General features: G+C 40.7%; 1 protein-coding gene and 1 pseudogene across 2 annotated transcripts in view; one reads left to right on the top strand and one right to left on the bottom strand.

Moving 5' to 3' along the window:
• LOC148094165 (lupus La protein-like) overlaps positions 1-5,071 on the bottom strand; it is an 89,868-nt pseudogene extending 84,797 nt beyond the window's left edge.
• The window catches only part of AVEN (apoptosis and caspase activation inhibitor), a 150,613-nt gene that overhangs the window by 125,387 nt on the left and 9,137 nt on the right, over positions 1-16,089 (top strand). For both annotated transcript variants that reach the window (XR_015715322.1, XM_087822468.1), the window contains exon 3: positions 13,594-13,664. Coding sequence is in view for 1 of the 2 variants with exons in the window: in XM_087822468.1 (XP_087678594.1) it covers positions 13,594-13,664 (71 nt within the window). In the remaining variant the exon portion in view is untranslated. The remainder of the gene's footprint in view (positions 1-13,593; positions 13,665-16,089) is intronic.

The following is a 16,089-nucleotide window of genomic DNA, read 5'->3' as shown; positions in this document are numbered from 1 at the left end:
TACTTGCTACCCCTTTTCCTTGGAAAACAGAATGAGTTCAAAAGTGGATGCAGGTACACAACCATTTCCCTAGGTGATCACGATCAAATCTCTTCTCATCTGAAAAAGTGTGTCAGTTACCATCCTGGGGTTTATGTGATGTCAGTTTTGATGACCATACAAGTTATGCATTATTATCAATCACTTCACCATTTTAAAAACTTTGCTGTATTATAATTTAAGCTTATTTTAATTTCACTACTAAATAATGAGCAACTTTAAGATCTACTCATTTCCGAAAAATATCAGGCAAACAGTGGGTCTGGGATATTTTCCTCCTGTCCAGATAACTCCAAAAGCCAACATTCCACCTTTATCTAAAATTGGATTCTGCCCTTATAAATTTTCATTAATTTTCTCTGATTTAAAAAGCATTCATCCAAAGAATTGAATTTCAATCTGATCAAACTTCTAGTTCTAACAACCAGTTCATAGGAAATGTAGGGGGGAAAAAAGAACAGATTAAACAACAATTTGGGAGTACAAATCAGCAAAATCCAGAAAGTGAAAAAACTGATAGGTTAAATGATCTGGTTTCCTCAACAAATAAGCCATGAGTACTGAGGAGATTTAAGGGACACATAGCTAAATGCATTGTGGGGTGTTTGTTTGGGTCATGACTGAATATAATTACAAAAAACGATCTTCCTCACGAGAAACACAAAACATTTTATGGTGATATTTAAATATCTGCATATTCGATATTTATTTTTATTTATTTTCTTTTTAAATTTATTGGGGTGACATTGGTTAATAAAATTCCGTAGGTGTCAGGTGTACAATTCTACAACACATCATCTGTACACTGTATTGTGTGGTCACCACCCCAAGTCAAGCCTCCTTCCGTCACCATTTATCCCCCTTTAACCCTCATCTGCCTTCCCCAGCCCCCTTCCCTCTGGCAATCACTGTACTATTGTCTGTCTATGAGTTTTGTTTTTTTTCTTAATCCCTTCACCTTTTCCACCCAGCCCCACAAGCCCCCTCCCTTCTGACAGCTGTCAGTCTGTTTATTATTTTTAATTACTGCCATTTAAACATATAATATTATTGTTATTGTATTAAAAGACGATCTTATACTTTAGAGGCATATACCAAAGTTAAAAAAACAAAAACAAAACATGCTATTTGGTTGATACCCAGAGAGCCCCAGATGGGGCTAAATTTGCAGAGGTGAGTGATTAAAAAAATAAAATCGGCCCTTAACTTGCTGAATTCTGCCCAATGGCATCTCAGTAAACATGAAACTGAACAAAGCTAGTTAATTATATGAAAAATGATTGCTAAAACCTGTCAGATGAAGTTTGGTAAACAGATTCCACTGGCACCTTGCCTAGCCAAAGTTTCTCATATAAGTAGCTGAAGGCTTAGAAGGTAATTCTTCCTTTGAAATAGCAAAAGCAAACCCAACATTTATCATCCTCATCCTACTTCTAAAACATGAGGTACACCAATAATTTAGAGATTCTACTCTGATAATTCACTTGCACAAATTCTGCTTTGAACTTTGAAATCCTGAAAAAAGTTTTGCTACTTTTCACAATACCCATGAAAAGCAACAAATTTCTTTTGAGAAAACAGTAAGACACAAACATGCTCACCAAACTGGAAACACTTGCGAGCGAGCATTTAAACAACAGGGGTTTCTTTCTAGCTAATCCACTGAAGTTCCTACCATTTAACAATGAATGTATTCTGAAAAGTTTTAAGTAAAGCCTTTGGAAACTTGATAGCATTTTAACTGTGTCACAGAATCTCAATATCTAAATGAAATCTGCTCATGAATCCTTTGGTAAATCTGCAAATTATTGTTCAGTTTATCAGGTGACTATCTGGTGATTTTGTATATCAGTCTTTCTTAAAATTCACCACCCTCTGTCTTTAGATATGGAATGGAAGCTTTAGATGAAAGAAAGCCAAGCATACTCTAAGGCTGCTGTAAATAGAATCAACACCCTTACCACTGACATCTCAATCAGATCTACCAAATACGAAGCAACTTGTGGCTTCCAGTGAAAGCTGTGTGTATCACCCACCTGAATAATGCCAGACCGAGCAGTGCTTATCAAAATGTGTTGAATAATAACCTGGCGCCCGCATCTGTCATCAGTTTACTGTATTGTTCAAGTCCAGTGTACAGGCACTGCAGCGTCAGAATTCCCATTCCCCAGAGGAAACAGTTGTATCATCTAGAGTACAGGACTGTGTGCAGTGTCTTTGGCCTTTGGTCTTACAGATTCCATTCATTACCAGAGTTTTTTGGGTCAACAACTGCCCTCCACCCTCACTCCTTTCAGTAAGGCTATTTCACACGTTTGTAGCACAGACAGACCCTCTTGTCAGAGTCTGCGTTTTTTCCTGGGATACTCTGACCTCTCAAATGGGTTTTTTAATTTGGATACATTACAATTCACTCTTTGTGTTGTAGGTTCTCCAGGTTTTGACATAGGCATGACGTGTTGTGTTTCCCATCACAGTGTCATAAGAATAGTTTCACTGTTCTAAAAATCCCCTGTGCTCCACCTACTCACACCCCCTCCCCAAGCCCCTGGAAACAACCGACCTTCTTACGCCCGTCTCTCTAGTTTTGCCTTGTCCAGAGTGTCATACAGTTGGAATCAGACAATATGTAGCCTTTTCAGACTGGCTTCTTTCACTTACTGATATGCATGTCTTGATCCTCAGTAACTTATTCCTTTTTATTGCTGAATAATATTCCATTGTGTAGACATAGCATCTCTGTTTTTGTGCAACTTAAATGGGTAAATACCTAGTCGTGCAACTGTTGGATCACATGGTAAGACTTTGTTTAGTTTGGGGATATTTTTATGGATACTCTTATTCTAGAAAACAGAAGTATGTCACTGATAGCCTTACTCTTCTAGGTAAGAGAATCTAGTCACTCTTTTTTAACGTCTGATTGTCTTCTCTATATTTTTTTATTCTCCATGTTATTTTATTGCATTAAAATCTTACCCATTTGGAAGACCAAAAACAACAACAAAAAGGAATGGGTGTGCTCTCCCTCCAAGGAGCACACCCTCGAGGGCCTTTCCCTTCCCTTCCCTCTTCTCCCGAGGCTCTTATCTCCTAAACACCAAGGGACCTCGTGAGACTTGCAGTGGGCAGCAGCAGCTTATCCCGGGCTAACCCCCTGAACCTGTCCCCAAGGCTCCCTTTTCTCTGACTTCATAGTGAGTCAGTGCAGCCCAGTCTAGGCTCATTTCCCCACCTAGCCTCTCTCCTGTTGCTGCTTCTATTCTAGGCTCCTCCTTGTTTCACTATCCAAATAAAGAAAAAAGCAAAAAGAATGGCTTGGGTAGATGGCATATAGCCACAGCATTGGTTTTTAGAACGATCCATTACCCTATGCAGACAGAGAACTTTTGAATCTTAAATCCTCTTTGTTTTTGAAGGTGACAATTTGACAGCGCCCCCCCCCCCCAAGTTAATTTTTTATTTAACTGGGGAGGAGGTATGCTTCGTGTTGTCTTGTTTAATCTGTAAACAGCTTAAGGATAACCATCACATACTGTGTGTGAGTACTCATGCAAAATGTGTTTAACAGAGAAGAACTAGCCCTGATTGAGCTTCACTAAGCCTGGTGGTTATTGTGGAATATGGTGTTAAGCAGTGAGACTTGATAACTGCATGAGGAACGCAGAGTCACGTCAAGAATAGGACCCGTGACACGGCCTTCTCATCAGTGACCTTGCCTATTCACCCCTCGCCATGCTCGAGCCAGGCTGGTCCTTGAATGGCCAAACTCCCCTCTATCTCAAGGCCTCGGCCCGTGTGGTTTCTGTGAGGATACGCTGACCTCCCAGACTCATTCCAGGTGGACTCAAAATCTAGAATTAAGAAAGTTTTACAAAGAAAACCAGGCTCTGGGATATGGAGAAGTTAATCAAAACTCACTTCCACATGTTCTGTGTTGGCTGCATGAGTTGACCTCAGTAAAAAAGTATGTAGACTAATGGTTTCCTCTCTTCAGCTCGGGTATTGCTAGTGCTTGCTGGAGCTGCTCAATTGGAGACTTTTATGAAGAATATTAGGAAAATCCTTATGTGGTTTTGAAAAAGAGGCTTTATAGGATCTTAGGAGTGAGAATAGAAGCTGAAAGAGCTGTCAGCATCTAAAGGTGTGGATATGAATTTGTACTTTATGCTAAGAAGATGTGAATTCCTGTTAGAGGTGATTTCAGTGAACTGAGCTAAGGTGCAGTAAGAAAATAATCAGACAAATCAAAGAGAAGACAAAAGGTAAGACTTTTTAACTCGTTAACTTATGAGACTCTGGCATACATTTAGCCAGTAAACAACAAATTGAAAGCATTCTCATAGTCCTGATAGAAGGGGGTTCAGGCATTTTCTCTAGCAAACCCCACAGTTTTCTCTAAATTGGAGGGCATGCTTCAAGCCATTTTTCCTTATCATGGGATTACAGCATTTGGGAATTTTAATTATTTAACATTATCCATGATGGAGAACTTTTAATTTCAATAAGAAACATTGGGCAGGTTAAAGTAGAAAGTACCATGTTTGAGAGACATAAATAATAGGGATAGTTAGACTTTCAAAAAGATAGGAAAGAAAATGAAATAATGAGAAGGAATGGATGACAGGCCAGAAAATTCAGGCAAGGCTCAACTCTGCTGTGGGACCCAGATACTGAGTTTCCTAGATCTTTGGAAAAGACAGTGTAAGCGTATTAGTGGGACTGTGCTGTTTCTGTACAAAACTAGAATTTTATCCCATACTTACCTCTTACCAGAATTGGAAAAAAAGTTGAAAGGCTTGTACTCTCTAAAATTTGTTTTAATTATAATTTGAGAAGCTTGAATGTTGCAAGTATTTCATTAAAATAATTGGAGGGAGCTCATACTTCAGTGAACACCGTCATTACACTCAAGCTGCGCCTTATTAACTGCCTCCTGAGTAAGATCTTCTAATAATTTGTCAGAGATTAGTTGCTTCCCCAGCCCATATTTGTTCTCCTTCTTCTCAAACTCCTGATTCTTATCTGGGCACATGGCCACTTGGGAAGAAATTAGTTATCTTGTGTTCTTTGTATCTTGATAAAATGATATGATATAGTTCTGGCTAAAAGAGAGATGAATAGAAGTGTTCTACGGTAGTGTCTAGGAAAACTTAGCGGGTAGATGGCGCATGCCTTTTGCCCCTTTTTCTTTGACTCTTTTTCCATCTTGCTGTCTGGAATTTTGATGGGGTAGCAGGAGGTCTGGTCATCATCTTTGATCATCTAGGAATGGCAGAGCAATGATCTGGAAGGAGTCTGGGCCACTATACCAGCCTTTGACTGCCTAAGTCTTGACTTTTTTAGTTTTTAAGCCATAATTTTTCAGGTCTTTGTTTAATGCAGCCAGACCTAATCCTAACTGACACACTATTTTACTTCAGAATAGTTCTAAATCTTATGACTTCATTGTCCACGAGAGGATTGATCTTTATATTCTTATTTATTTACCCTTGTCTAATCACTTTCAATCTTGGAGTTCTGTGCTAAAGTTTCATGTTGGCTTTGTTTCTGGAAATAATTGACCCGAGAAATTGTAGTAGACTGTCCACAGTGGTACAGGGTTAACATAGAATATTCGACTATTTTGAGGAAAACAGCTAGACTCTAAATTCTAGAATGTTAGCATCATCCTTCTATCATAAAGCCTAGAACCCTGTTATGGTACCTGAGTGTATTTCCTTTTACATAATCCTTGCAGATGGGGAAGCAACATTTTAGGGACATTGGGAAGATAGGCACATCTATTATGTAGTGCTCAATGTGGATATTTGATGCTCAGGGGCTTTGGGGGCCCCACACCTGGTGAGAAAGCTAATTATAAGTCACTGTTGAACAGGAGGAGAGATTTTTCTTACCTCTCTTGTTCTTTTAGCTCAACTTGACTTTTTTTTGTATTAATCACCGTAGTGGCTTGTATAGTCTTCCTCACAAAGACAAAGTGTTAGCTGTTGCTTTGTTTTAGGGTAAATATTGGAGTGCTTGACATCTGCATCTAGAAAAGCTCACCCATGGAAGTTAGAAGTTGGGGGTGGCAAGGATTTTTTATGTCCTATAGGCTGAACTATGATCATTTCTGAACTGATCTGTGTTAGCCTGTGGATTAGGATCCACCTTGACCTTCCAACAATGCCATCTCTCGTAGATGAGAACAGAGAAAGTCAGAGAGAAGAAAGGGTACGTTTCATTTTCTGTATCAGCCATTGTGTTGACTATCAGGGCATATTCTTTTTTAATGAAGATTGTGAACTTGTCAACCTATAAAGTTTGTGTTTTCCCAGAGACATGGTGTCCTGGTTGAGGGCATATTCTAAGGACTGTGGGGGAAATAAAGGAAGGTGCTCATGATAAAAGCCAGGAAAATGGAGCTGAAAATGAAGTACTCATCCAGAACTCGTGATACATTTCTCTTGCTTTCTAGAGTTGGTTTCCAAAATAACGCACCACGGACATCTGGGCCAATTTTATGAGAAAAAGATCCAAATGCTGAGGACAGATTGGTAATTCCCAGTTATTAGAACTGCGTATTATTAGGTGGGGGCACACTTTCCATCTTTTACAGGCACTCTTCATATGCACCTAAGTCTGTATTGTTGAAACTGAAAGTATTTGCTGGTTTCTCGTTACCCAGATAAAGATTATTCCTTTTAACCCCACCCAAACTTCCACTGGAGAGTTTGGTCATGTTAAGTACCTTTGCTTGGCAGAAAACTCTTTTGCTGATGGAGCCGAAAGGGTAAGCTTAAAATTCAAAGACAAGTTATCTATGACTAAGCTTTTAGAAAGCACAGTACTGCAGAATTCTAACAAGTTTAGTGTCCACATTGCCACTGATCATAAGACATGTATTAGACCAATGTCAAGAAGTTAGGCAGAGTAAGAATCCTGGGTATCGTAAGTACAGTGACAGTGCTGGTATTTTTATTCCTCTGATGCTAACATTAGAATACCTAGAATTCCATAAAAATGCTCATTTTAAAAAAGTACTATAGTAGTTATTTAAGGGAACCCTGAGTGAATCTTTTCCTAAAAGGAATTCTATATTTTTGAGTTTGGATTTTCATATCTTCAAATGTCAGCATATCAAATATTAGCATACCAAATATCATAAACTATTTATTGAGTATCCGTTTTTGTTCTAGGGAATTCGGATAGCTGAGAAGCCTAGTGGAAATAGTAGAAAGACCTTTATTAGTTGTAGATATAATAAATGCTAGGAGCCAAGAGGTCTTGTTGTCCAACCACTAACTGGCCCTGTGGCCTTGGTCACGCCACTCAGCCTCTCCAGACCTAAGGTTCTTCATTGTTCTATAAGGAGAAAGTTGCATGAATGGCATCTGTGTTTCCAGCTTTGAGATCTAGGGATGTTTTGCCTTAAATACATGCTGAGAAGGTCCCTGCCCTCAGGCAACTTAGCGTTTTTCTAGATTTCCTTCTGTTTGGTTCAGTTCCAGTAATAACTGCTGCTTGTTTACAAAGGAAAATACAACTGGAATATGTATTGTGCAGAAAGGAAAAGTCTCCCATAATCACAACTTCTGAGAGATAATCATTCTTAAAATAGGTATATAATTATCTCGATTTATATGTGTACATATATTAGTATTTTTGTGATTTATATTTTGTGTGTATATGGATATCTCTATATATCTTATTCATACTCTACTAAAACTTGACTATTTTCATGTAACAGCTGAGTAATGGGTATCCATGTCAGTACATATAAAGCTACCTTATTTCTAAAATGGCCTCATGGAAGAATGTCACTAACTGAAAATTCAAGGTGCACCAAATACACACTTTGCCAAGTGGTCAAGTGTTAAATCATATTTGGCTGAAGCCAAAGCAAAATGTTACTGTTGTAACATGGATGTCTGAAATACAAGAAAAAAATCTGAAAATTTAATATAATGATTGAAATTGTATTATAAAAGTTGTTAGTAGCCAGATTTAATTTTGATGATGTACAGGCAGGCATTCTTGTTTCTCACCACTGTCTTCTGTTAGATTGTCCCCATAGTCACTCTATTGTATATTTGTGATACTAAGTAGCTGGTGGCTTTCAGTGGAAGTGGGCAGAGGAGCAAGATGTTGGGCCAGCTTTGCCAGAATCAAGGACTGCTGGTGGTACTTAGCAGTTAAACTTGTCCTCTCTAATAGTAACTAAGTATAAAGACCAGGTTATTGACCAAGTGAAGACTTATCTTTCATTAAACCCTGGACTTGGAGATTTGTGTGCTGATCATGAGTTTCACTGAAGGAATCCCAGCAATTGAAGCATGGTGCACTGCTTGAAACATACTTTCGGAGTATTTTCAGAAGCATACTTAAGATTGCTGCTTCCCACATGTCTAATTTCCAACATTTTTGCTGCTTCACACAATTAGTTGATTGAAAAAAACCTGTCATTAATTTTATCTCTAGAAATGTGGCCTTCGAGCAATGTAGTTGACTTTCAAGATATAACAAAATTGTGTGTGTGACCTGCATCTCAGATTTCATTGCATCCACACCAACCTCAGCATGGTGGCTGAAATAGAATTATATAAAACTTTTATTATGTAAGAAAAATGTGAACTCTCAAGGTACATCAACCTCACCCGTTTTAGCACATTCTAGTGAGTAAATTATGTTCTTAATAAGCAATCGTTGGATTTAGTAGGCCTGCTACTTTGATATTCTTATCTGCAAAGTAGAATATTCTGGAGTTTTTGTTGCTGTTGTTCAAGCAGCCTGTCTAACAGGCACTGGCTGCTCCTCTGTCATTTGAGGATGTTGTATGAGTTAAGTACACAGCAAGGCAGCCATAGCCTTTTATAAGTCATGGAATTAATCTTTGGCTGAAGAAGAGGGAAGAAAGTGCTGTACCCCTTTTATGACTCCTAGTTGTGTTCAATCCACTGTACTGTGATTACTGTCTGAATATACAGCTGGTGAGTGCCACCAAAACTCTGAATGCTTATGACTCCTAAGACACTCACGTCACCATTTGTTCCATCGTCAACAGCTGGCTGTCACTGTTCTCTACTGGTTTCCAATCCCTGCTTCTTCATTCGGCTTCACCGTTAGTGTGAGACCAGGAGCTCTCAGCAAGGCAATGAGGCAGGAGCAGAACCTAATGCACTGCTAACGTCCTGTGCTGCCCTACTTCAACATACAACATAGAGAGTGTCTCCAGTTTCCGCATGTGCACATGTCTGATGTACAGGATATGGGAGTGGCACATTTGGTAACACTACCATCCTTTTCATGCACGTCATGTTGTAATTCAGGAAGAAAAATTTTGGGAATGTTTTCCAGAAGCATTCTTAATTTTAGGGTTCACCATTTCGACAAGTCTGAATGCTCCTTCGGGTTCAGTGAGAGGATTAGAGGGGTTGACATTCCTCAGTAGTCATTTTAACAAGTTTATTTTTCAAAAGAAGCCACTTTATTCTTTATTTATTAGGGTTTTTAAGTTGTGTTGTTTTGAAGTTTGATACCTGTAAACAAACTGTTTTAGGTATCTCATTTTTTCTCAGATAGCCATTGTTGGAATCTTACCTGTATTTGAAAGTAAATATTCAGATATTAAATATATATATAGTATGCCTTGTTTCAGTACTGTCATCTTGTGCTGATTATATGTTATAGTAATCTGTGCAATCACAGGATTGTTTATAACAGAAGCTCAGGAATGCCAAAAATAACACTGATTAAGGCATTCAGCTATTTGGTTAACTTTTAAAAATCTACTGGATTGAGTTTTTTAAAGAATAGTTCTGATTTTATTGCCATTTTCAATTTCTTTTTAAAAAATTATTTTTTGATTACAGTTTATATTCAATATTATTTTATATTAGTTTCAGGTACATAGTATAGTTTGTTAGACATTCATAACTTTAAAAAGTGATTCTCCCTCAGTATTTCCAGTACCCCCCTGGCACCATGCATAGTTATTACAATATTGTTGATTATATTCCTTATGGTGTACTTTACATCCCTGTGACTGTTTTGTAACTACCAATTTCTACTTCCTAATCTCTTTATTTTTTTCACCCCATCCCCCAACCCTCTACCCCTCTGGCAACCATCAGTCTGTTCTCTGCACCTATAAGTCTGTTTCTATTTTGTTTGTTTTTTAAACTTTTTCTTTTTAGTATGTTTTTATTGATTTCAGAGAGAGGAAGGTAGAGGGAGTGAGAGATAGAAATATCAATGATCAGAGAGTCATTGATCGGCTGCCTCCTGCACGTCCCCCACTGGGGATTGAGCCTGCAACCCGGGCATGTGCCCTGACCAGGAATCGAACTGTGACCTCCTGGTTTATAGGTCAATGCTCAACCGCTGAGCCACACCAACTGGGTTTTTGTTGTTGTTTTTTTTGTTAATCCTCACTGGAGCATATTTTTTCCACTGATTTTTACATCAATGTGAGAGAAAGAGAGAGAGACATCAATTGGTTGCCTCCCCCATGCATCCCAAGTGGGGCTGGGGATTGAACCTGCAACCCAGGTACGTGCTCTTGACTGGGATTTGAACCCTCGACCCTCTGGTGCACTGAGTCACGTCAGCGAGGGCTATTTTGTTCTTTAGATTCCACATATAAGTGAACTCATATAGTATTTGTTTTTCTCTGACTTATTTCATTTAGCATAATACCCTCTAGGTCTATCCATGATGTTGCAAATGGTAAGGTTTCATTCTTTTTTTTATGGCTGAGTAATATTCCATTGTATATATGTACCACAGCTTTTTAATCTACTTTTTTTTGATGGGCACTAGGGTTGCTTCCATAGCTTGGCTGTTGTAAATAACACTGTAATAAACACAGGGGTGCATATATATTTTCAAATTAGTATTTTGGGTCTCTTTGGATATATTCCTGAAAGTGGAATCTCTGGGTCATAAGGCAGTGTCATTTTTAATTTTTTGAGGTAACTCCATACTACTTTCCACAGTGGCTGCACCAACCTGCCTTCCCACCAACAGTGCATGAGGGTTCCCTTTTCCCACATTCTCGCCAACACTTATTGTTTGTTGATTTATTGATGATAGCCCTTCTGATAGGTGTCAGGTGATATTTCATTGTGGTTTTAATTTGCATTTCTCTGATGCTTAGTGACGTTGAACATCTTCTCACATGATTGTTGGCCTTCTGTATTTCTTCTTTGGAAAAGTATTTATTTACATCTTTTGCCCATTTTTTAAATTGGATTGTTTGTTGTTTTGGTGTTGAGTAGTTTGAGTTCTTTATAAATTTTGGATATTAACCCCTTCTTAGATGTATTATTGGTGAATGTCTTCTCCCATTCAGTAGGTTGTCTTTTCATTTTGTTGATGGTTTCCTTTTCTGTGCAAAATCTTTTCAATTTGATGTAGTCCTATTTATTTTTTTCTTTTATTTCCCTTGCCTGAGGAGATAAATCAGAAAAAATATTGCTAAGAGAAAAGTCTGAGATTTTACTGCCTGTGTTTTCTTCTAAGAGTCTATGGTTCCAAGTCTTACATTTCAGTCTTTAATTAATTTTGAGTATATTCTTGTATATGGTGTAAGAAGGTGGTCTAGTTTCATTTTGTTGCATGTATATGTCCAGTTTTCCCAACAGCATTTATTGAGTGGACTGTCTTTACCTCATTTTATGTTCTTATGTCCTTTGTCAAATATTAATTGACTGTAAAAATGTGGGCTTATTTCTGCACACTCTATTCTGTTCCATTGATCTGTGTGTCTGTTTTTATGCCAGTACCCCACTGTTTTATTATTATAGGCTTATAGTATAGTTTGATATCAGGTAGCCAGATTGATTTTTAATTTATTCATTTATTATTTATTTCATATATTGGCCACTCATATTTCTTATTCTCACCCCTTGTTTTCTATTAGGTGGTTTTATTCTGATTGATTTACAAAAGCTCTTTCTATGCAAGAGATGTTAACTCTTTGCCAATATGTGGTACAAATGTTTATCACCAGAGACTATGGTTTGTATGACTGTTACATTTTAGGATTTATTGGGGTTTTTGGGGCCTTTCAGTAGTACTTTTTAAAAATTAATATTGCACAGATATTTACAAAGAAACCACACATATCACAATACACATAGGCATCCACATCCATATGCAAGACCTTATTAATTATATTGTTCAGAATCTTTATATCATAATTTTTGATGGATCATATTGATTTGCCAATGACTAGGAGTAATGACTTTACCCTTTTTCATGATAAAGAACGTTGCTCTTGGCCCTTTTGGCCTTGAATTTGATCTTGTCAGATATTAATGTCGTGACCCATGTGTTTTGAAATTGGTGGGGTTGGTGTAGGTTTTTTTTTTTTTAAATCCTCACCCTAGGATATATTTTTATTGATTTTTAGAGAGAGAGGAAGAGGGAAGGGGGAGAGAGAGAAACATCCATCAGTTGCCTCCCCTCCACACCCTGACCAGGCTGGGACCTGCAAGCTTTTTGGTGGGTACGGAGCCTGCTCCAACCAGCTGGGCCCCCCCGCCTGGGCATGTAGGTTTTATCTTTCAGTTTATCTTTGTCGGTCTCTTTAATTTTGTGTTCTTGACCCCTCCCCCCTCTTAATGTAGAAATAAAGACAAATAGATGGTTAAATCACCTGAGAGGTGTCACAGCAGGAGGAAGTGCGCTGTGCCTGGGCTCCTGGCGTAGAAATCGAGGACAAGTGGCGGGAGTGTGGGGCCTCCAGACAGGGAGAAGGCGTCAAGGAGACATGAGGACGGTGTGGGATGCGGAGGACGTTTGGGATGTGAGCAGGACCGACTCCAGAGCAGGGAGTCTGAATAAACAGGAAGGAATGTGGGCCAATGAGGCAGGACCACAGTTTGGAGGCTCCTGAAAGCCAGGCAGAGACGTAATTCTTCCCTTAGAATTAGCTGTCAGACGCAGATACCCAGACAGACACGCACCAGGTGGGCCCGGCCAGGCCGCCCCGCAGGCCCGGCTCTCGGGCTCCGCATGCCCATCTCGCACCCGCATTCTCCCGTGTTCAGAGCGCTCAGAGCAGTGGGCCGCGGGTCACGGGCACTAATCTGAGACATGTTTTGTGAGTTTTATCTTGCACTTGACATTTGAGGCGGGTGATTGTTGGAGTGATGGGAGAGGTTCATGACCTCGCCTCCAGGAGATATTTTAAGCCTGCCATGTTGCATTCCCTTCAGTCCTAGCCTTCCCCTTCCTTTCCCGCGGTGCCTTCCCCCAGAATCATAAATGCTGGCTTCCTTGCGGCCTTACGCAGAGACTCGAAAGCACGGGAGATACGGGGAGGCGGCCGTGCCTGCTGGCCCGGCTGCTTGGCCGCCTGTCACGGAGCCCCGGGCGGCGGCCTCCCGGGCACGGATCGAACAGCAGGTGCAGCTGCGCGGCGTTTCCGGGGCCCACCACCCCACTGGGGGAGACCGCTGCATTCAGGACGGCCAGCTCCTCGGAAGTGGAGCTCTTCCTCGGAGAGCGGGTTTGGAGAGCTGAGCGTTTTCCTGTGGCTTTTGCATAAAGTGGCGTTTCTGATTCTAGGGGACTCCTTCGCGCAGTTCCGGTTTGCTGAGGAGAAGGAGTGGGACAGCGAAGCCTCACGGCCTCAGCAGGTAAGCGGGTCAAGCCGAAGACCGACCCCGCGGGTATTATTGTGAGGTAGAGTCTTTACGTAGAAAAGTTTGGCAACTCATGTCCAGTCTGAGTTACCTGAACCGCTCATAAAGCTCTCGGGGAGCTCCAGGGTCGCGGGTGCCCGGAGCTGGAGCTGGAGCTCACCTTCCCCTTGCGCGCCTGTGGGCTGCTCGCGCAGGCTGGGTTCACGGGGGCAGGCGAGTCATGGTTCTGAGTGGATACGCTGCCATTTGGGCTTCCCCCTTTTCCATTTCTGTGACAATCCCCTTCCCTTAGGGTTGACAAGTAGTTTTTTCCTCCCACGTTGTTTTTGGTGTTGAGAAAAATCCTTTCTGGCCTTAAAGAACTCTTCTTCCAGAATTAGGAGAGTAAAGCTATAGAATAGGAACAAATACCGTAGAGGGCTCTCAGTGAGTCCATAAAGCTGAATATTTTATTCACTTTGTATTCATGCCATATTTTTTCCCCAGGGAGTTTTGGTTATTTTTCTTATGAAAGATAACAGGTATATTCGCCCCTTTGAGATGCACAGAGACGTGGTGGTGGCTCGGTGGTGCTCCCCGATTCCGGGGCTAGGGCATGCTCCCCGGTGCAGTGATTAGACAGTCTGCTCGCAGCCTCAGGTGGCGGAGCAGCAGAACCCAAAGGTGGGGCGCCCTTCTCCCCATTCTGCTACCAGCTCAGTGCACACACTCATTTTATCTCCAGTGCACACACTGGAAGTGGTTAGTTGCTTGGGATGGACAGTTTGTCTTATACAAACTGAGGAGACGGGAATTACTGTTAAAGGACTGCCTGCCACTTTGCAAAGAGTACATATTATACGGAAAGTTGAGAATTAAAAATATTTGTCTTTGCTTGAGTCTCTTCAGGCACATACCCCACATACAATTTAGAATTCCAGGACAGGCTGAAAACTGACAAACCGACATCACTGACAAATATGGTGAAAACCAAACAACTCACATTTCAACTCCTTTTGTGTTTTTTACAAAATTGATTTGAAAAAGAGGAAGGGAGAGAGATGTGAGAGAGAAACATTGATCGGATGCCCCCGCATGCGCCCCAACTGGGGATCGAACCCACAACCTGGGCATGTGCCCTGATCAGGAATTGAACCCGCCACGTTTAGGTGCATGGGACAACACTCCAACCGACTGAGCCACACTGGCCAGGGCTCATCTCCTTTTGAACTATGTTGGCAACCAGAGAAAATTACAATTATCATGAGAGTTTCAAATAATTTTAAGGTTCTTCATCAAAACACTGAGCACCTGTTATTTACTGGATATTTTATTAGACGCAGTGTATTCAAAGGTGGATAAGACAGAGACTGTGCTTGTTCGTCACCCCAGCGCCTTACCCTAGTGGCTGACATATAGTAGATGATTAGTAAATGTTTTTATGCAATAAATGAAAAAGAGTAGAACATTAAATAAGTGGTGTAATGAATGAATGAACATAATTCTGAAAGAGACAGTTACTGGGCTGCACTAAAAGCCTTTTAGTGCAGTTCCTGACATGGATGAAACACTCAAAACTACTGGAAGTGACTGAGAGCAGTACCATGGGAAAAAGATCATTTGAATGGGCCTTTGTGGATGAGTCTGATCTGGTCGTCCTGCTGAGGGGGTAACAGGAGAACAGAAGGTGAGCTGCAGGGCCAGGCCTTGCTTGGCGGGGGAGTGTGGCTGGAGGGTAGTTTTCCCGGGGAGGAGGCTTCAAGGGCAGGTCTGGACTAGTTGGTACCAGCGGTTTGGTCTTCATTTTCCTCTGGGGCAGATTAGCATGTAGGAGAGAGCCTCGGCTTTGGAGACAAACCTGAGTGTGAATCCTTGTTCTGTGACTTGGGCTAACTCTTTTTCTTCTCTTGTTTTCTCATCTGTAAAATGGAACTAATAATAAAATATAACTTGGAGCTGTAATAAGAATTAAATTCAATAATAGTGCAGTCCCTGACATGGATGAAACACTCAAAACTAGCTTTATGACTATTATTTGTTAATAAGAGTTTTATTTAGCAGGAAAATGGAAATGGCTAGATTTGACCTCAGCCTTTGGGAAGCGGGGACTGAAGAGGTCAGAGGCTGCAGGCTGGGAGACCAGTTAGGGAGGAGATTATGTTGGGTAAATGAGAAGGGATGAGGGCCTGACAGCGTGAGGCAGCGAGGGTGGAAAAGGGGTTCAGATAGATGGGACCTCAGCAGAGGACGGGGTAGCATGTGCTGCTGACCAGATATGAGACATAGGGACGAGGGAGATTTGTAGTGGAGCTACGCTTTCCAGCTGGGTGACCAGGTGTAGCTGGGTGACCAGGTGAGTGGTGATGGCATTAATGGAGCAAAAGAAGAGTTGAAAGAAGGAGTTTGATTTTAAACATATTGAGTTGAGGTATTGGTAGGA

This window comes from Miniopterus natalensis, chromosome 1 (genome assembly GCF_054644295.1).
Source record: "Miniopterus natalensis isolate mMinNat1 chromosome 1, mMinNat1.hap1, whole genome shotgun sequence".
In the NCBI taxonomy this organism is placed as follows: Eukaryota; Metazoa; Chordata; class Mammalia; order Chiroptera; family Miniopteridae; genus Miniopterus; species Miniopterus natalensis.
This window is presented reverse-complemented; position numbering and strand designations above follow the sequence as displayed.